The sequence below is a fragment of the Sciurus carolinensis genome, unplaced genomic scaffold (assembly GCF_902686445.1).
Source record: "Sciurus carolinensis unplaced genomic scaffold, mSciCar1.2, whole genome shotgun sequence".
Lineage (NCBI taxonomy): Eukaryota > Metazoa > Chordata > Mammalia > Rodentia > Sciuridae > Sciurus > Sciurus carolinensis.
In genome coordinates, this window is record NW_025920209.1 from 261,542 (window position 1) to 284,795 (window position 23,254).

General features: G+C 33.8%; 1 protein-coding gene and 2 pseudogenes across 1 annotated transcript; all 3 read left to right on the forward strand.

The window, feature by feature from the left end:
• The first annotated feature begins 4,207 nt into the window (after window positions 1–4,207).
• Window positions 4,208–5,176, forward strand: LOC124975065 (olfactory receptor 1086-like). Its single transcript, XM_047537944.1, has one exon. The coding sequence runs from the start codon at window positions 4,211–4,213 to the stop codon at window positions 5,174–5,176; it is 966 nt and encodes a 321-aa protein (XP_047393900.1). The 5' UTR covers window positions 4,208–4,210.
• A 5,783-nt stretch (window positions 5,177–10,959) lies between these two features.
• Window positions 10,960–11,945, forward strand: LOC124975036 (olfactory receptor 8K3-like; annotated as a pseudogene).
• Window positions 11,946–21,632: 9,687 nt separating this feature from the next.
• Window positions 21,633–22,564, forward strand: LOC124975069 (olfactory receptor 8J2-like; annotated as a pseudogene).
• The last annotated feature ends 690 nt before the right edge of the window (window positions 22,565–23,254 follow it).

The window sequence follows — 23,254 nt, forward strand, 5'->3', positions numbered from 1 at the left end:
ATGAAAATATTTTAAAAAGCAGGGCCAGGTGTGTTGGTCAGCCAGATGGGTCTTACTTCTACCAAAGAAGAAAAGCCCCAGTCCTTTATTGTATAGGAAATCATATCAAAAGATTCATTTTGAAAAGAAACTTTTTCAAGGTAAACAAAAAGGGAAGTCAAGCAGGAAGAGGCTGATTGGACCTTATCTACTTGCATAATGTCTTCTCCAGCTCCAGGCTGCTGGTGCCTCAAGGTCAGAGAAGGGCACCCATATTTCTTCTACCCCAGAGCAGCAGGCATCTGAATTCAAAGCTGTATAACCCATTAATGTCACACCAGGCATGGAATCTGCCCCATTTACAGCAACCACTTGCGAACGGGTGTGTCTCTTAGCACCTTGGCACCCCTCGATTCCCAGAAGCAGCAGTCTCCTGTCCAAGGCTGTAGAGTTCAAAGCAATGATTTATTTGCTGCTCCAGACAGCCTTCCCTTGATCCAGCAACCCCACTACTAGTTCCATATCCCAAGAAAAGAAGTCCGAGTGTGGAAGAGACATCTACACACCATGTTCACTGTAGCATTGTTCAAAAAAGGCATCGAATGGAAGCAAACTAAGCGTCCATCAACTGAGGGATGAATAGAGAAAATGTGGTATGTACACACAATGGAACACTATTTAGCTATAAACAGGAATAACATCCAGTCTCTCTTGACAACATTTCATTATGTTTTTTAAAAATTTTGTTATTTTCAATATTTTAAAATTTCATTATTAAAGCAATTTCTTTATATTTTTAATAAATCTGGTACATAATATCAAATATCTCATTTCCTCATCATGGTTGGTATATAAAATACTTGTGTTCACAAACTTTGAGAATAGAATAATGGTTTTTCAGGACCAGGAACAACAGAAGGAGGGAGAAAGGAAAAGAAATGTTGACTGATGAGCACTAAATTATATTTACATAGGAATAAAACTTATTGTTTTGTTACTGCACAGAAAAGTGATGATAGATAGCAATAATTAATGTATATTTCAAAAAGTAAAAGAGTTTGAATAGCATAATAAAGAAAGGACAGGTATTTGAGGAAAACACATTCAACATGGTGAAACACGACACAATGCATTCATGCATAGAAACAGTGCATGGTGCCCACCTTATAATCATTGATATGGATAATTTGGGGATTTACATATCAGATAATATGAAGTTATAATGAAAACAGAATAAAAACATAAGGAATGGGTGTAGGGAAGACATTTTAGGCAATGATGCACAATTGAGAGCCCCAATACATTACCCTACACGTATGGCCAACCGGTTTTCAACAAGGGTTGAAAATAAAACATGAGGAAAGGACGTTCTCTTCAACAATAGAGTGAAAGAATGAAATGAGACAGTTCTTTAAGGACATACAGAAATATCAGTTTAAAATGGGTCAAAGGTGCTGGGCTTGGTGCTGCACTCCTGCAAACCCAGCTCCTTGGGGGGCTGAGGCAGGAGAAATCAAAGTTAAAAGTCAGCTTCCTCAATTTAGGGAGACCCTTTGTCAAAATTAAAAATTAAAAAGAAAAGGCTGCTAAGGTTGTCAGTGGTAAAGCACCCCAGAGTTCAATTCCCAGGACTGGAAAAATAAAGAAGTAAACATACAAACAAATAAATAGAGCTGATTGTAGCTCAGTGGTAGAGTGCCTTGGGATTGAATCTCCAGGTCTACAGGGGAAAAGTGAAAAAAGAAAAGAAAAGAAAAAATGCATTAAAATGCCCAGAACAAATCATCAGGGAAAATCTTCAGGACTGTGGGGTGTCCATGATTTCTTGAAATGACACAATAAACAAACAGCAACACAAAACTTAGACAAGTGGGTCTAGGTCTGCATCCAACTAAAAGATTTTGAAAAGCAAAGAAAATAGTGACCATAGTGCAAAAAGCAAACTATAAAAGTAGGATAAAATATTTGCAAACCATATTTCTAATATGAAACTCGATATTGAAAATATACAAGAAACTTCTAAAAAAGAAAAAGAAATCTGACTTACAAGTAGGCAAACATCTTGAAAATACTTTTCTTCAGTGAAGACAATGGCCTACAGGTATATTGAAAGATATTCCATACTCCATGTCACTAATCATCAGGGAAATGCAAATCTGAAACATTTGAACAATAACTAATAGGGAACAAAAAAAAAAATGTTTCCAGAATGGGCAGCAGGTAAGACCCATTCTGGAAACATTTACTTTTTTGTTATGAAGTACATCATTATGTTGCTGTATTAAGGCAGGTGACTACTGGGGCATATCCCCCTTGGGACACCCCCTGTGGGCTTCTTCAATAGTTCTGTAAGTGGATATAAGCAACCTAAATTAGCCGTAATCACAGTGTACCTGAGTCTGTGTTGCTGTGTCTTAGGTAAGGGAAAATTTCAGATCATTTGACAGATGTTTTGGACTTTCAAGTACAACTATATTATTTTGTATTTAACATTTTAGCTGCTAAACTTCAAGTACTAAACACATTAGTTCTTACAAATATAAATCACATATATTCAACAAAATCTGTTTTATTACTTTAAACCAACTTCTTGGTCAGAAAAAATAAAAAAGGAAAATACTGAATTTGTGTGTTTCCATAAGTAAATAACTGTGTTCCTTATCAGGTACACATTTTAATTTTTCTGATTTATATATTTCAAAGTAAAGATAGTTATGAATTTGATCACTGGATTATAAAAAATGTTTGATATATTGAACCATTGGAGCTCTTGTATTTTGATATAATAGTTAAGAAGCAGAACCTAGATATGAGATCTGTGACTTTCTCTTAACATGCCTCTATTTTTAATGATCTAAAATAGCCAAACCCATCTTGACCCAGTCTCTGCTTTAATTCCCTGAGAAGCAGGGATGCAGCTGCATAAGGGAGCCACAGTGTAATGGGATCCAGTTGAATATACTGGAAAGAGCATGCACTCCTGAAGGAGAACTGGAACTGCCTTTTAACTCTGGAAAACAGTACCTAGAAAATTTGCTATTAGGTAAAACAATGTAGTGTTCACGAAAGTTCATGCAGCAAATGGATGTTATGATTTCTCCCCTTTATTGCAAATATAGTGCTTCCTCATGGAGCTCAAGATATGTGGGCTTTACCTTCAATTTAAATTGGATTAATGAACACTAATTTTATAACTTGATCATAGTTATCTTCTCTTTAGCTCTCTGAAGTCTTTGAATATGTGTCATTATTGACTTACTGTGCAGAATAACTTTCTTTTAATATCTAATAGGAATGCCTGTCCCAAGAAGAATTTATCTGAAATATCTTATATATTCAAAGCAAAAGTAAGCTCCTATAATATAGAAAAGGGAACTGTAATAATTTTCACATTTGTTGTTTTTGCCAAATCACTCAGTTCACACAATTTATTATTCTCTAAAGAGTAATTGAGAAATATAAAATGTATTCATTGGAAAAATTCATATATCAAAATGTGTTTCATTGAATTTAATCCTAATAAGTTACCCTGTGAATGAACTAATTTAGCACATTCTATAATTAAAGCTATTCAGAAGATTTAAATTTAACATAATGTCACTGAATATTAACTGTAATGTTGAAATTAAATATTAAATTTAACATTGTATAGGTGAGTAGATTATAGCAAATCAATCTTCATGGTTGATAACCAATATAAAATTCTGATTCTATTCCAATGCTATGTCCCTGACATAATAGCTAATTTTAAAAATATTTTTATTTGAAGATGGATACAATGAATAAATTTATTTTAGTTATTTCTGTTTCTATGTGGTGTTGAGGATCCAACCCGCTGCCTCACACCTGCTAGGCAAGTGCTCTACCACTGAGGCAAACCCCAGCCAAAAACTCATGTTTTTAGACGTCAGAAGGAATTTTTTCTCCAACTTACCTTGTGTTTCAATGTGAATAATTTTGTAATAAGCTAATAGAATCTAATGGTATATTAATCAGTTTACCTGATGACATAAGAAATGACATGGGTATAGTCACTGTGTAAACAGCCTTGTGTTCTACGTGACTCTCCAGGGAATACTGGGAGCTGTCCATTCACCATCATGGCTGTCTTCTGATCTACTGCTTGGAAATTATGCAGACAAATAAGCACACATACACACACACGTGCATGTCCATGCTCCTTAGGTTCACTGTGCTGTTCATTCTTTCCTAGTTATGTTGGTGTGATTTTATGGTCATCTTCAAGTGTGCTCCATGGGATTTCAGCATGAAGAATGTCACTGAAGTAACTGTATTTGTGCTGAAGGGCTTCACTGACAGTCCTGAACTGCATATCTTCTTCTTCCTCCTGTTTCTAGCACTTTACCTGTTTACTCTCATGGGAAATTTAGGACTAATTGCCTTAGTCATTGTGGATTCCCGGCTGCACAACCCAATGTACTATTTTCTGGGTGTATTGTCTTCAATAGATGCCTGCTATTCCTCTGCTATCACTCCAAATATGTTGGTGGACTTTCTGTCAAGGGAGAAAGCCATTTCATTTGGTGCATGTGCAGCCCAGATGTTCCTTGCTGTAACCTGTGGAACCACAGAGTGCTTTCGCTTGGCAGCCATGGCTTATGATTGCTATGTGGCCATCTACAACCCACTTCTCTATTCAGTGAGCATGTCACCAAGGGTCTATGTGCCACTCATGGTGGCTTCCTGTGTTGGTGGGATTGTGCATGCTATAACACACACGACTGCCACTTTCAGCCTGTCCTTCTGTGGATCCAATGTAATCAAACACATCTTCTGTGACATCCCTCCTCTCCTTGCCATTTCTTGTTCTGACACCCACCCCAACCAGCTTCTGCTCTTCTACTTTGCTGGCTCCATTGAGATATGCACTATCCTAATTGTCCTGATCTCCTACGGTTTCATTCTGTTGGCAATTCTGAGGATTCGCTCTGCTGAAGGGAAGAGGAAAGTCTTTTCCACCTGTGGCTCCCACCTAACTGCAGTGTCCATTTCTCATGGTACTGCTGTATTCATGTATGTGAGACCAACATCCAACTATGCTTTGGAGCACGACAAGGTAGTGTCTATATTTTACACCATTGTTATTCCCATGCTGAATCCCCTCATCTACAGTTTGAGGAACAAGGATGTAAAAGAAGCAATGCAGAGTTTTTGGGCAAAATTAGTTTATCATTAAAGTATATCTTTCCCTCTAAAATTATATTGAAAAAATTTGTGTGATAGGTATGTCAGTGTCAAGAGGATATAATGAAAGTGTGTATTTTAATGTGTTAGTGTATTTCTTGTTTGAAGACATTTGAAAATAAAGTTCATTGATGATCTCCACTATGTTGTTTTACATGCAGAAAAATTTTTAACATCCTTTTGCTTTTTACAATGTTCATACTGATATATGAATATGCATACATACCTATGAGCATCTATGCTGATACTAAGTGAAATGCTAAAAGATCCACACATGCTGGTGAATACTTACATAATATTTGTTTTAAAATTCTGGGTATGTTACTTTAACCTCCATCTAGATCATATTTTAGGTTCTTATATTTGGAATTACAAATTATTGTTTAGTAATATCTGTCTAGCTTGACCCAACACCATTTAATACAAGGAAAATAATTTTGTGTTCATAATCCTAGGGTGTTTTGCATAGTCATTTGTACCTGATTCTAGTTCAAAGCAATCTGCTACATCCTTATGTCTATGCAGCACACTACTCAGCTTGTGGTTCAGACACCACAAGCAACTGGATCAAATTCCAGGGTTTCATCACTGGCCCCTGTTTTGAGTGTGAATTATTTTTTCTCTTTTTTGGTATCTTCAACAACACTGTTTTAAGACTATTCTCTAATTCCTCACCAATTGCAGTTAAGTATACATCTGCATTTTTCAAAATTACACTTTCACACAAGAATAACTGAAGGAAAACACATTTCAGAGTCGTGTGCTACTGGTTAACAGATTTTGCTTTACCTAGGACTAAGCCCACATCCACTATTAGGAGACTCTCCACAGTTTTGACTTATTTTTCTTTTAACTGCTAATACTCTGTGAGTCTGTTGCAAATGCACCTCTTCCTTATTGTCATGTTCCTGGAAGAAAAGAACAGAAAAGAACTCTGGTAAACTCATATTTAACCCTCCTTCCAATATACCTCATTTTATTTGAAAATATGGGCCTCAAATTTTAGTTTATATGATACTGTTTTTCCTTTCGTTATTACTACTTCTAATTATTTTGTGAATTAATTTCTCCCTCAAGACCACATTTATTTATTAATTATAGCAGAACAAAATCTTTATTATGCATCATATGAAGGATACTTTCTAAATATGTAACTAATAAATTTAAGTGATAACACAATGGTAAAACTACAGAGCATCTCATATACAATGTATTCCTACTTAATGCATTTGAATTTGTTTTCATCTCTTAGAGGGTTCTCCCTTGTTATACCACATGACTCATTCCTTCAAATGTCAAATCCAAATCATGGATATTGATTTCTATTATCTCCACATATCTAAATCATATAATTTTTTATTGAACCTGCAAATACATGTTTTAAAATTAAGTATGGGAGAGTTCCTTATACACAATTCAAAATTCAAAAGATGAATTTTCTGCTTTAAAGATTTCATCTGGATTATAGTAATCAATTACAAATATACTAAAAGTACAAATCACTATTTGAGAAAATAGATACATCTGTTGATTAAATACATAATTGACTAAGGAAATAATGAACAAGCATCCATATAGACAATTCATGGAAAAAGAAACTTTTTGTCTACAGTGTATGCATTTTAATAATGATTTGGAAACTGTTAATGTAAAATGAAATTAGATACTTTTATATGTACTTAAAATTGACAGTAATTAGAAAGATGGAAACTTCAAAGTAATTATGCAAAGTTGGACTAAAGGAACATTTCCTCTCTGCTTATGGAATGTAAAAGTAAGTTGTTTTGAACACAGTCTATTAATATCTAGTATTTATATATTCAGGAATGGCAGAGAATATGATCCTGCTAGAAGAATTAAGATGGATGATTCCAAAATCAAACGACCAAGTTTAAAAAAATAAATATGTAGAATAAGAATTTCAGTAGCATATTATACAATTTCACTTAAAATATCTATAATGTTAAAGTATGTTTTATAAATACACCAATGTATGACTCACCAATGATAAATGCAAGAGAATGACAAATGGTAGACAGTGCTCACCTCAGACCACAGAAAGAAACTGACAGGTTAAAAATCATGATTAATAGGAAGAGGAAATATGTCCAATAGTTTCAATTTTGAAAAATGTGATTTTTATGGTAAAAATGAAGACTGATTAAGGTAAGCCAGGTATGGTGGCCTTGTGTATTATCCCAGCAATGTAGGAGGCTGAGGCAAGATTGAGCTTAAGGTGAGCCTAGGCAACTTAAGGAGATTCTGCCTCCAAATAAACAAAATAAAATAAAATAAAAATGAGCTATGAATATAGCTCAATGGTAAAGCACAGTTAGATTCAATCATATACACTGATGAAAGAAGAAAACGAAAGAAAAGGAAGGAAGAAGAAAGGAAGGAAGGAAGGAAGGAAGGAAGGAAGGAAGGAAGGAAGGAAGGAAGAGGGAGGGAGGGAGGAAGACAGACGAGGAAGAGGGAAGGAGGAAGGGGAGTAGAGAGGAGGAAGAGGGAAGGAGGGGGAGGAAGGAAGAAAGAAAAAGGACAAAGATGAACATATAAAGTAGGTTTTGCTCTGACCTAATATTCATTAAGAAAAGAAAGCATGTTTTGACTTAAGAAAAACATATAGTAATATTGTTAATATTTGTCAGAAATTTAAGGTTACCATGATCCTGGTAGTTAATTACATATATTTTTAAGTTATATAATTTGCAGATACAAACACTTTTCAGTACCCCAAATTCAAATCTTCAGTAAAGCAAAATCTATGGCAAACTGAGAAGACATTCATTGTATTGATAAAATATACACAATTTATTATTAAGAATGCATACAAATTATATGGGCATAAAGCAAAATTAGACTTGTTACTAAATAAGATGCAAATAACAAAAGTATAAAATTATATGCAATTAAAAAAGACCTCATCATGAAAATTTCACAGGCCACAAAACTAGCTATTTTAAAGGACCAGTTTAGTGGCAATTCTTACATTAAGAGTGCCACACAACCACCACCTCTATCTAGTGCACCAAGGATTCCATCATTACAACATTCCCACTAAGCAATTTCCCCATCCTCACTTCTTTCCACCCCAGTAATATTTTTTCCATCTCTTTGAATCGTACATTTCATGTAAAGGATTCACAGTAAAGATGATCATTGTTGCCCACATACTTTGAATTAGTACATGATCATCAAGATTCTTATCTTTAGTAGAATGTATTGACACTTAATGACTTATATAAAAAAAAGTTTGGTGTGCTTAACATGAGTGACACCCTCTCAATATTTTCAACTCTGTCAATACAATACTGTTAATTATAGCAATGATGTTTTTCTTCAAATCTCTAGAACTCTTCTATTTTACATAATTGAGACTTTGAAGTCTACCTATTAGCAACCATTCATTTTTCCCAGTCCTCAGTTCTTTGCAACTAATTACAGATTTTCTGATTTAATAAGGTTGAATATTTTAAATATCTCATGTAAGGCAGATTATGCAGTGTTTCAGCGAGTGGCTTATTTAATTTACATAATGTTCTCCAGGTTCATCCTTGTTGTCATAGATTACAGGGTGTAATTCTTAAGGTTGAAATAATATTACCTCTTTTCTATATACTATTTTCAATTTATTCATTTAACAATGAATGGATAATTAAGTAGCTTGCATATATTGGTTATTTAGAAAAATGCTGCAATGAAAATAAGAATCTAAAGTCTCGTTGAGATCTTATTACCTACACTTTTGATAAAACCTATAAGTGAGATTTAAGTGTAAAATAAATATGTAAATAAGTAATTAAATGAATACAGAAGTAAAGTCATAGTCAATTATAAATTGTTTCTGATTATTAGTGAATAACCTCCAGGCATTTCATTAAGTTCTCAAATGCTTTAAATATAATGAACAAATTACTTTGGCATCTCCTCAGGGAGATTATTAGAAATTTAAAAAAAATAAAATAAAAAAGCACAAATTGCTCTCAAAACCCCATGTTCAGGAACACATTTGAAAATCAAGGGAGAGGTTTCATTGCAGGTAATAAAGACAGAGGTTTAGGTGGTGCCATGTGTTACCAGAACTTACAGGAAATGTCATATTTTGCTATGGATTTGCCATGTAACTAAGTGGCCATTTTTGATTCTGTGCTTTCTACAACTGCTTAATAGCTGCAGAAATAGAACCTGTTTTTTTTTCCTTCATAGTAATTTGTGAATATTTTATCTATACTCTCATAAGCATTTTTGAAACACACATAATGTGCGTTTTCACAAAAGAATTGATTTCATATAAATATAATTTTATATTTAATGGAGATCAAAACTCAGAGGAGATACAGATTAAATAAAGGGGCATAACCTCTTTATTTGCAAAACTTGAGACTCAATGGTGTCTTTGCAAATAGTAAGTCTAGACACTTTTGTTGATACCACAGAAAGTAGTTGAACATTTAGTGATTGTGCAGATAAATGTATAAATGTGATCCATTCCGGATGTCCTGATGAGGAAATGAAGTGTCCTCCTCACACTGAGGTTTGCACAGCATTATTTAAGTATCAGGATACTTTATGTATCTGCTGTTAAAGTGATGATAAAATGTTATTCATTTTGCAGTGGGATCTGAGTAAATTTTTCTCAAAACTATCATGTCAAAAATGAAAATTCAAGTGTACAGCAAAGATAATAAACTAGGATAAAGCAATTTGTTACTTTAAAATAATTCATACACTATTCAGATGAAATATTTTTATCTTTCCACAATTATGAAAATTTATAATTATCATACCCAATGTACTTTATTTTAAAATTTTATACTGAAATAATTAATCCTCCTTTAATCTTCCCCAAAGCCTGCAAGGACCTGTGGGTTTGTATATGTGAAGGAAGAGTTTTAGATAAATTATTTGCCAAAAACTACTTTGGTATATACACTAAGTTCAAGTATAACTGAGACCGTATGTACATACATATATTTTGGTTTTTTTCTTGGCATAAAGACAATTTGCAATGTGATCCATTATGATTTTCCTATTCTTACATCTATGTAATATCTACCAAAGTTTTTATCATCTTCTGCTCTAATACCTGTAGGTACAAGGATTGAAAGAACAATATTTGAATTAGAGAGTTATATGTATATTTATCATTCAAAATTCTTATTACAGAATTGGTATATGTTTTTTGTACCATGTTACTGAACTTGATTAATAAATGTTACTATTTAATTAAAATTACATGAATGGTAAATATAAAACTTAGAGAAGTGCTATAATTTCTGATATACCTATCACCCAAAGTTACTATTGTGTTTATTCTTTTATAATAATCACATGTGCTATCTATCATCTCCAGTTATTGTCTCTCTCTCTCTCTCTCTCTCTCTCTCTCTCTTTCTCTCAAATCTTTACATTTGGAGCTATTGATAATTTGGGGGTGGATATTGAATAAAGTGGAATGTTTAGTGGCCTAACTAGCCTCTGATTAGATGCCAAAAGCCTGTCACCAACGAACTGGGGCAAATTATCTTCAGCAGTGAATAGTATTGTGAGTAAAGAACCCTAAATAGCATCACTGATCCGCCTCTGTCTCTAACACTATTTATCTTTCTCTTTTAAGGAAGGTGAGTTTATTTTCAAAAATTTTAAATGGAAAACTTTCCATCTATCTTATTTACATCAACCTTGCTTAATAGAAGTCCCCAGGTGATAATATTTGAAATCTATTGACTCTGATGATGTCTCTGTCCAGAACAGGTTTTGTGATAAACTTGGATGGAGAAATACAACCTCACAGTGGTACATGAGTTCATTCTGAAGGGCATCACTTCGCGCCCTGAGCTGCAGGCTCCACTGTTTGGGCTCTTCCTCATCATCTACATGAGCACACTGGTGGGAAACTTGGGCATGATCATCCTCACCAAGGTGGACCACAGCCTGCAAACACCCATGTACTTTTTCTTGAGGCACCTGGCTATTACAGATCTGGGTTATTCTACAGCTGTGGGTCCCAAAATGTTAGCAAATTTTGTTCTGGATCAAAATACAATCTCCTATTATTTTGTGCTGCACAGCTTGCTTGCTTTCTTGTGTTCATTGCTTGTGAGCTTTTTATTCTCTCTGCAATGGCCTTTGATCGCTATGTGGCCATCTGTAACCCTCTCCTCTACACTGTCATCATGTCACAGAAGGTATGTTGGGTTCTGGTGGCAATCCCCTATCTCTACTGCACAATTGTGTCACTTCTAATCACCACAAGGATTTTTACTTTGCCCTTCTGTGGCTACAATGTCATCAGTCATTTCTACTGTGACAGTCTCCCCTTGTTATCTTTGCTCTGCTCAAACACACATGAGATTGAAGTGATGAATCTGTTTTTAGCAGCTTTTAATTTGATTTCCTCTCTTCTGATTGTCCTGGTGTCCTATCTGTTCATTCTCAAAGCCATTCTCAGGATGAAGTCAGCTGAGGGCAGGCGCAAGGCTTTCTCCACCTGTGGATCCCACCTGACAGCGGTCACTGTGTTCTATGGGACTTTGATATTTATGTATGTGCAGCCCAAGTCCAACCACTTCTTGGACACTGATAAAGTGGCTTCCATATTTTATACTATGGTCATCCCCATGTTAAATCCCTTGATTTATAGCCTGAGAAACAAAGATGTAAAGTATGCTCTTCAGAGGACATGGAAAAAAATACTTAATATTTTTTTATTAAAGTTCATAAACCTTATGACCCATCAAATAAGATTTGAATGTTAACATGTTGTTTCCTCTAGAATCTGTAGCAAGTACAAATGAGTTCAACATATTAAAACACTGGCTGTCTCAGTAATAGTCAGACATCAGAATGCCATAAAAATCAGTGAAACAAAATATTTAAAAGATTTTTCTTTGGGGACAAAAACTGAATCTTTTTTTTTTTTTTTCTTTTACCAGTTGGAAGTTTTTTAATTTTCTTTTTCTTGTAGTACCCATATTTTTATTCTAGTTTTATCATAGAATTACATGCTGTTACATTTTATGACTTATATTTTTAATAATTTTATTTATTTATTTATTTATTTTTATAGACAGGCATTTTGATTCATTGTACACAAATGGGGTACATCATTTCGTTTCTATGGTTGTACATGATGTAGATTCATACCATTTGCATAATCATACGTGTACATAGGGTTGAATGTGATGCTTGAAAAAATGTACCATAGTATGGTCTTCAGATTTAAAGACAAAAAGGGCATTTACAGAGTTGTTTGCTGAATAGGAGTGAAGAAGAAGAGTGTGATGCTTGAAAAAATGTACCATAGTATGGTCTTCAGATTTTAAGACAAAAAGGGCATTTTGATTCATTGTACACAAATGGGGTACATCATTTCTTTTCTATGGTTGTACATGATGTAGATTCATACCATTTGCATAATCATACATGTACATAGGGTTGAATGTGATGCTTGAAAAAATGTACCATAGTATGGTCTTCAGATTTAAAGACAAAAAGGGCATTTACAGAGTTGTTTGCTGAATGGGAGTGAGGAAGAAGAGTAGGCACTGCTGGGCAGCTTAGTGCTTTCTGCAACATTCTCAACTATTACAGTAAAATTTGCAGCATCTCCATGTGTATTTGGCTTTTCTTTTTTTGGGGGGGGTAAGCACATTCCATGTGTTTTATGCTTCATACATTTCTTTCTTTTTTTTTCCTTTTTTTTTATTGTAAACAAATGGGATACATTTTGATTCTCTGTACATGGAGTAAAGGCATACCATTCGTGTAATCATAAATTTACACAGGGCAATGTTGTTTGATTCATTCTGCCATTTTTCCCTTCCCCCCCACTCCTCTCCCCTTTTTTCCCCTCTATACAGTGCTTCATACATTTCTATGGATTATGTTAAAATCAGGGTTGGTTGTAGAATTGGGAGGTTCAGCATAACATGGTTATTTGTTGAAATCAGTCATATGAATGTGCTCAAATTCCATAATCCACAGGGGCATCTTAGGGTCTTACTCTTTTCTTGACAGTTTCTTTACTTTTGTCTAAATCTAACACAGTCTTTTTAATGATTTGTATTTGAATATCAATAGCTCATGACTTCAGTACAACATCTAATTCTATTTCAGTGCATGTGTATATGTGAGTGAATACTCACATTGAGAGAGATTTCTTGAGTTCTGACAAAGAAGTTTCCAGACTTTTGCCCTTTGACTTTTCTTACTGAGTTGATACTGATTTCTGATGGCAAATAATTTCTAATGCCTAGTTACTCTTCCTTACCTCTGTAAAGTAAAAGAAAAATTTTTGTTGAAAAGTCACACTTTACTTGTATTTTTCTTTCATTATATGATTACTCTCATGACAAAGTAAGTCTGCTGCTGTTTCTTGTGACTGACATTCCTCACATTTGATCCATATGTCACTTAGGATCCATTCTTTGAGTTGATTTGATTTTCTGCCTGGGAAAAATCAAACAGGTAATCCTACAATTTGCTCTATGCTTTATTGCTTTTTTTTTTCTTTTTTTCCCTTTGTTCTAATTAGTTATACATGACAGTAGAATGCATTTTGACAGTTCAAAAATAAATGGAGTATACCTTCTCATTCTTCTGGTGGTACATGATGTAGAATCACACAGGTCATGTAATCATATATGTGCACTGGGTGATAATGTCTGGTTCATTCTACTATCCTTTCTAATCCTATGCCCCCTCACCTTCCTTCACTCCCCCAGCCTAATCCAAAGTACCTCTATTTTTCCCTACCCACCTAATTACTTCTAATAAGAGTGTATTATGCTCTGTATTGATAGTAGTACTGGTCATTTTCAGGACCTAATTCATTGTAAACCTCTCTAAAATCTGGAACACTTTTTCATTATTTTCATTGATTTGTTTTCATGGCACTTTATGCTACGTATGGACTGATTGTTTCCTCAAATTCATGTTCACTGTATTTTAAATTATGTTATGTTTCCAAAATTAATTCAGTGAATAAAATGTATGAGAAAGATACATATTTCTAATAGCTATGCTTGAAAAAACACTCCAAATTAATTTAAAACATTATTTCACTTTTATTACAAATTTTGTGTGACTTTTGTGTGACTTTGTTTTTTGTTTTTTGTTTTTTTTTTCTGTACTGGGGGTCAAACCCAGGTCTTCTTGAATGCTTGGCAAGCACTCTATCACTGAATTGAATCCCCAGACCTTAGTGTAACTTTTCATAATCCCTCAAATGATAAATTGAAAACAGAACAAAATGTATTGAGGTTTACATTTTGGTAAAATATTTTATTCATTCTGAAAGTTACTCTGTTTTTCATTGGTAAGTAGATGTATAAGATATATCAGACAGTTACATATTTTTCCATTAAATATAGTTTTAAAAATCAGGAATTGTAATCTGGTAAAACCTTTACTAAGGTAGTTTGTGTCAACAATGTTCAACCATTTGTACAATAATGATTCAGGAAGCTCAATGCAGTTTAGAATAAGAAGTATACAAAAATTGTCATGATATTTAGAATGTCTTTATAAAAGCAATCTGTACTTGAAGTTAAAATAATAAAAAAGCAGTGTATTGTGTTTTTCATTTATATGGATACCAAGATATAAATGAGAAAAAATTAATTAAGACTCTCGAAATGGAAATTTATACTGAAAATAACTTTACCACCACCTTAAGATTAGGTCCAGTTGGCCTGAATGGTGAGTTCTATTAATTGCTAAGGAGGAAAGGAATAACTATTTCTACAGATTCTTCCAGAATCCTTAAGAAATGTTGTATTTTCAAACTTTTGGAGGCATATTCCTTGACTATCAAAGGTCAATGAAGAAATAATATGTGCAAAAATTTCAAATAAAATGTTAGCTGACATATTTAGTGATGTGTAAAAACAGTAAAAAATCATATTTAAGCAAATTTATATTGCTTTAACATTCAAATATCATAATGTCATTCACCTTAATAAGAGACTAAAAAAGAATGCATGTCTATCACATTTCAATAGATGTGGAAATTTTTTATAAGTTCCAGTGTACATAAACTTTGACCAACTAATTTTTTTTTTTTTTTTTTGCGGTACTGGGGATTGAACTCAGGGTCTTGTGCTTGCAAGGGAAGCACTCTACCAGCTGAACTATCTCCCTAGCCCTTGACCACCTAATGTTGAAATGAAAGTTTCTAAGACTGTTAGTATTCTCTCTCATTTCCTTCTTTTTCATTTATCATTTTTATTTTTTTTTAATTCTACTTTCTTCCTGAAGGGGAAACATTATTCTTTAATATGAACAGGAAAATTCCCTTATGAAACAATTTTATCAAGGATATCCATAAAATGTTATTATGTTCAACTAATACATGAAAAAATACATAAACAGAATATTTCTTATCATCAATTTCTTCCACAGTGTCTCTGCTTTTGTTTGGCCGGTTCCTATTCAGAACATCTCACACAGTTCCCTCTTCAAATGTCAGAATTAAATCATGGTTACTGATACATGTTATCCATGCTTATGCAGGACATGCAAACAAGGACAAACAAATTGTGCTTCTCTCTTTCTCTCTCCCTTTTTTCTCTCTCTCTTGTGTGTGTGTGTGTGTGTATCATTCAGAGCATGGAAAAGATCCTTAAACACAAATGAAAATCACAAAGATTGATACATTTTGCAATTTAAAGTTTCTGAAGTTTGCACAAAAATAATAGCAAATATAATGATAGAGGAAGCTATGGACTAGGGAAAATAGGTACCATTGCTCATTTGTTGGATTAATAAACAATAGACCTAAGATCCATAGAAACAATGTATATGCACAGAAAAATCACAAAATGATAGTATCTTATGACTTATGCATATAGTTTAGTAATAATGTGAAAATATAAATGCACATAAAATACTTTTACAAACTCATAAAATTGACAAAAGTATACAGTAAGGAAAACCAAAGAATGATGGGAGATGGATTAAGGAAAGCGTTCCCACTCTCCTAGTGGGAGTGCAAAATTGTTAGACAATTTGCAGACATGTAATGTATTTCTAGATCCAGCAAAACCAGGAACAATTAATATCCAAATAGAATGACTTGGAAAAGTTCAAAATACATATCTGAGAGAAGAAATAAATTTTCACTACTAGACAGACATTCAGTGTTTTAAAAATTAACTTAAAATGTGCAAAATCATATTCTATTTTTTTTTTTTGTTTTTTTTTTTTTTTTTTTTTGCTAGGGCTTGAACAGAGGGACACTCAACTTATTTTTTATTTTGGGATAAGGGGTCTCACTAAGTTCCTGATATTTTAGCTAAGACTCTTGCTGAGACAGACCTAGAACTTAATCCTCCTGCCTCAGTCTCTGGAGTTGCTGGGATTACAGGCATGTGTGCCTGGCCATACTATGTAATTTTAATGAGTACATAAATGTAAAGTTGCCAATGACAACCTCCACATAAATGACACATTGCAGTTGGAACTTTCCTCAGGTAATGCTAATAACTTGTAAGGGTCAGGGCCAGTATTAAAAGGAAGAAGAAATAGTGTGTTAAGTTTCAATTTCATAAAATGTAATTTTAATGATTATAGCAAATCAAACACTAATGTGAATATGTACTCAATTTTATTTCTATTTAAAATTCATTATGAAGATCAAGTATGGTTTAATTTAGGAAAACATTTAGCAATGTTAATATTTGACAGAGAAATGCAAATCTTCCACAAGCCAAAAGACATCATAAACTAAATGAAAATCTATTCTATTATATAGAATAACAAAATTTATTTAGGCATGTATACAAGTGTTACAGTTCAATAATAAACTTCATTTTAAAAGCACAGAACAAATTGATCTGTAATCTGATTATTGAACTTTTCTAAATTCACTTTTTAAATTGAGATAATATTCACATAATATATTATTAACTATCTTAAATACAACCATTTAGCAGCAATTATCATATCCATAGTTTGTTCAATCAACACTTCTCTACAGTTTTACAACATTATCATCACTCCTAGATATCCACTAATTTTTCTCCAAATTTTCCTCCTTTCTGTGCCCTGGGTACTACAAAATTTGTTTCGTTGGTGTGGATTTGTATTTTTTAGGTAGTTCATAAAAATGAAGTCATACTAAATTTTAGCTTATTTTGCATGGCATCTTTTACTTTGAATATTTTAGTTTAAATAGTCATACATACTTATTTCTAATACTACTTATAACTATTCACTACTTTTCTAAAATTTTTATTTTATTGTAGTGAAAAAATTATCATGCAATATACACCCTTAAACTTTTAAGTGTACAATAGAATATTAATTGTATGCACAATATTGGACACTAGGTCTCCACAACTTATTAATTTTCCACAACTAAAACTTTGTACCTAGCCAGACACGGCAGTGCACACTTGCAATCCCAGTGATTTGGGAGCCTGAGGCAGGAGGATCTCGAGTTCAAAGTCAGTCTCAGCAAAAGCAAGACACTAAGGAACTCAGTGAGATCCTGTTTCTAAATAAAATACAAAATAGGACTGGAGATGTGGCTCAGTGGTCTAGGGTCCCTGAGTTTCAACCACTGGTCCGCTCCCCCACAAAAAACAAAAATCTTTGTACCTTTTGATATGTATCTCCTTTCCCTAGTCCCTAGACACCACCATTTTAGTTACTGATTTTATGAGAATGACTGTTTCAGATACTTATAAAAGTGGAATGGTGTAATTTGGTCCTTTTGTGACCAGCTTATTTCACTAAGATGATGTCTTCATGGTTTATCCATCCACATTGTGAAATATTGCAAGTTACCTTTATCTTTTAAAGCTAAGTAATATTTCATTTCTGAACATGTCACATTTTCTGCATCTAGTCATCCATCTATGGACTTTAGGTTTTATCTACATCTTGGACATTTTGAATAGTGAGGAAGTACACATGATAGCATATGATTTCTTTTTGAGATTCTGAGTTAATATATATATATACATATATATGTATATGTATATGTGTATACACACACACTCACACACACATATATATATTTTTAAAAAATACCAAGAAGAAGAGAGACCACTCTTTTTCTACCCAAAAGGAGTAAATAATATAGATAATGACATGAAAATGAATACTGTTTATGGAAAGTTAAAAACACATTTACATTTTTGTTATCCTATGGGGAATAAAACATGCATATTGGAGCAGAATTTTAGAATAGATATTTTATTTATTCCTTTACTCCATTATGTATTGCATCAGTTAGTCAACAAAAATATTTTGAATATCTCTTTACTGAGTATTTTTTTAGAGACTGATAATAGGTGAACCGACATGACTTTTTCACTTATTTTGTTCATAGTATAAAAAATTTCACACAATAAGAAACATAAAAATGTTGTAAGGATTTAAATTACAACAGATAACATGCTTTGAGGGAACATTGCTAACTTGGAAAAAAAAATATTTTTCCATCCTAATTATTTAATTAAAAACTAGAAATGAGACCAGGTATATGAGGGGTATCTTAAAAATTTCAATAAAATTGGTATTGGGTCTATTTAAAATAATTAACATTTTGAATTCATTTTGCATATCATCTAGTTTTCAAGTTTACCTTCATGGGGGAGTTACTCTTGAAATAAAAATGGCGGCTTATATTCAGTTCTACTTCCTATATTCACATATGATCATTAGTGCCACAGTTCTGTGCTTTCTAACTGTTGAATTTTATTAATCCCAGGACCAGCAGCAGCACTTCCCAGTTAACACAGGGTGCAGGGGTACAGTTCAAGAGAAGGAGAAAGAAATTGATGTCATTACTGCGCCTTTTGTTACCCAGTTTGATTGCTTAAGGGAAGCCATGATCTTCATCTTTCATTCCTACCTGACTAATGAGCATTCTATTTGTTGCTTTCCCTCTGGAATCAAGCCTTTATTTGAGAGATGTATTTCTCATGTCCAGGGATTTGAACCCAGTAGAAAACAAAATTGAGGGGGAAGGTCTTCAGGGACACCGGACCCTCGTAAGTCTTCATCATGCTCCAAAGCAACCTTGATTTGGGGGCTTCACCAGCGCTCTCTGCACAGGTAGGTTACATCAAATATTTTACTTATCACTTAGTCTAAATATAAGGTCCAACTACTTTGAAACGTTGACATTCAAATTAGACTCTAGACTGAAACAGTGTACTTTCTTTCCAAGTGACTCAACTGTCTGCCTACAGATTGCTCAGTGGCACATACGGTGATAGAACTTAAATAATTATGTCTAAATTCTCTATTGATAGATTAGAGTGCTTGAGTATGCAGAGGAACAAATAAACTTTCCTCTTTTGAATCTGTGCTTTGCTCATGATAGAAAATTAAGATGGAAATATTCCCTGGTGCCAATAATCAATCTCTGTGTTCACAGTGGGCACTGGGAGACATGAGGTCATTCAGTATTTATCCCAAATACAATACATGTCTAAATAAGTTTATAACAAATTCCATGAACTTGGGATATAGCTCAGTGGTAGAGTACTCATGTAACATGAATAAAGTCCTGAGTTTGATTCTCAGTGAAAAAAGAAATCATTCTGTGGTAGAAAGCAATGTGCTATAATTTTTAAAATTATCTGAGAAGTTAATTAATAATTCATATTATAATTTCTAGTTCATATTTTGTCACATTTGGAAATAAAATAGGACATTAAGATGACTAACGTTGCTTATATATTTTGAAACTTTTTGTTACTAAGACTTTATTGTATGTAGTACTAGACCTATGAAATATTTGTACTAATGAGTAATTTGAAAAGAATACAGAAAATTAAACTAACTCAAGCACAAATGCTAAGTCAAATAAGACTGGAGGGGCGGGGAAAAAATGAGAAAACCGGTGCTGTCCTATAGGAACTATTTCAGCAGGTGTACTCACCACTACTGTAAAGCAACCGTGTATTTGCCATCAGTCATATTTCAGTAGAGGAAGGAATTAGCAATAGGTAAGGACATTAGAGTTAGTAAAGTATCACTTGTAAATATCTTTTTGCTAAAATTCATATGAGATATGGTCTTTGGGGAATGGAATAATTGAACCACCTCTGTGAGCAGTACAGTACTGTTGTACTTGTTCAGTGATGTGGAGGAGGTGGGAGGGAGGCAGTTGCAAAAGGTAATTTGTTAGTGTGTCCGTACTTGGACATTTTCAGACATCAGGTTTCTATATGCTTTATGCATTTTGATTTGCTGTGTATATAGTGTATATAATGGAAAAGTGAGTAACAATTTTTAAATATTTAGTCTTTAGATGTTAAAGAGATTGTCAGCGTATGACCAAATAGTTAGTAAAATCAGCGTGTTTTGCAAATTTTGTGTTGAAATTCATAGGAAAGTTTGTGCTCTGTAAGTGACTTCTGGATGTGAATTTATTCAAATATTTCTGAGCATTACAAATGCCTGAAGTTGTCCACAGGGCTGAAAATAGAGAGAAGGAAGTGAGGAGGAGGGAAAGGTTAAAGAATGTTAGGAGACAACTCAGATTATGGACTTTGTTATGTGTGCAATTTCAGTTAACAGTGCTCTGTGCATAGTGGAGCAGTTCTCATGTGAAACACCTTCTCCTCCAATATATTGAAAAGGGCTTGATACTTTAGAAGTAATAGAATAAAACTTTTTGTAAAAAAAAGAACTATTGAGGTTCAGGCCTGTTTGCAGGAAGCTGAAAAAAAGTGATGCTGCAATTTATAAGGAGAAAGGAAAATATTGAAATTCTCCAGGTTGACTGCTGATGAAAATAGCCTGAAAAGGACACCTGTAGAAGCCAAGGAAAGGTAACTGGAAGTAACACCTGTTCATTGATTTCTTAAAGAGCACTCTGGGAAAACACATAGGTGTGGGCATACATATACACACACACATGTATATTCATCAAGTTTGGTGCCTATATAACTTATATTTGCATTATAATAATCCCAGCGACTCAGGAGACTGAGGCAGGAGAATTGCAATTTCAAATCAACTCAGCGAAGCCCTATGCATCTTAGAGAGATGCTGCCTGCAAATTAAAAAAAAAAAATTATATATATATATATATATTATAGATATATATATGTATTTTGGTGCTTAAGCACCCCTGGGCTCAATCCCTGGTGTGTGTGTATATATATATACATATACATATATATATATATATATACATATATATATATATATATACACATACACACACACATACACACAATGAACAAATAAATTTATTATCCAAACATATCTAAGAAACTCAATTATCTCTGGTGGGTTTCTGTTTCCATGATTTGTGAAAAGAAGGGGAGAAAAGCAATTAAGTATTGAAACATTTTAAAGGTTTGTCAATCAAAATAAACTGATTTTAAATGATGCACTTAAAAACATAGCACATAACAGAGAAAGTGACTTTGATATCTTTCCATTTTCCTCATTAAAAGACAAACACAACAATATAAATGGTTTCTGGGAATCTCACCCACGTGACTGAGTTTGTTCTCATGGGAGTCTCAGACCGCCCAGAGCTGCAGATCCCCCATTCCTGCTCTTCCTGCTCATCTATGGATTGACTGTGACAGGGAACCTGGGCATCATCACCCTCACCAGTGTCAACTCTCAGCTTCAGACCCCCATGTACTCTTTCCTCCGACATCTGGCTGTCATCAGTCTTGGCAACTGTACTGTCATTGCCCCTAAAATGCTGGTCAACTTCTTAGTAAGTAAGAAAACCACCTCCTACTATGAATGCGCCACCCAACTGGGAGGATTCCTGGTTTTCATTGTAGCTGAGATCTTCATGCTGGCGGTGATGGCCTATGACCGCTATGTGGCCATTTGCAACCCCCTGCTCTACATGGTGGTGGTATCTCGCAGGATCTGCCTTCTGCTGGTGTCCCTCACCTACCTCTATGGCTTTTGTACAGCAATTGTGGTTACGCCTTGTGTGTTCTCTGTGTCTTACTGCTCGTCCAACAAAATCAACCATTTTTACTGTGACAACGTCCCTTTGTTAGCCCTGTCCTGCTCTGATACCTACATACCAGAAACAGTGGTGTTTATCTTTTCAGGGACAAATTTGTTTTTCTCCATGATTATTGTTCTCATATCCTACTTCAACATTGTCCTTGCCATTTTGAGAATACGTTCCTCTGAGGGACGACAAACAGCCTTTTCCACCTGTGCTTCCCACATGGTGGCCGTCATTGTGTTCTATGGGACGCTCCTTTTCATGTATTTGCAACCAAGGACCAACCACTCATTAAGCACGGACAAAATGGCTTCAGTTTTCTACACCCTAGTGATACCTACGCTAAACCCTGTAATTTATAGTCTAAGGAATAAAGATGTAAAAGACGTTTTGAAGGGATTCCTGCATAGTCCATGCAAATAGTTCAAACCAATGTAAATTTAAAACTACAACTATCTTACTGGTTTTTGTTTCCTCCTGAAATCTCTTCTCTTTTCCAAAATGGCAGTAAGTGATTAGAACCTCCATTTATTTCAGTAGGACAAATTTAAATTGTCCTCATTCCAACTTTAATTACCAAAACTAGATAATATAATGCATGTAATAGATAATAATTATAGGAGAATCACAATCACAGTCTCTGGAACAGAAGTCCACTGTGCTTCTCCTTTGCTAGCAAAGCAATAAAACTTCTTTTTCCTTTTCCTCAAAACAAAAACAAAGACAAACAAAAAAAACTAGATAATAATTATAAAAGAAGGACATATTAAATTAAAATGGGAGATACAAAGAGTTCTTAAGATTTCTAAGTAAGTTCTTAAGATTCCTGTTATAAGCAAAAGGCTTATAACAGGGGACTAGAAGGTCTGTGAAAATAATTTCTTGGAAAAGGGTCCAATCTGAGATTACCCTCTTTGCCACTGACATCTTTGTTGAATTACTAAAGATGATATATTTTATTTTTGCAGCAGTTACTTCATCGAGTTCTCAACTTTTGGGGCATCATTTTATCTTGTTTTTAGTAATAAATGTGTATCAAAGAAAAAGTAAATTTTTAGCAAAAGATACATACTAAACAAAATGTATTTAGTACATGGGAAAGAACACATAGAA

Excerpts from the sequence above, each read along its gene's own strand:
- LOC124975065 (XM_047537944.1), top strand. The coding sequence starts at position 4,211 with ATGGTCATCTTCAAGTGTGCTCCATGGGATTTCAGCATGAAGAATGTC.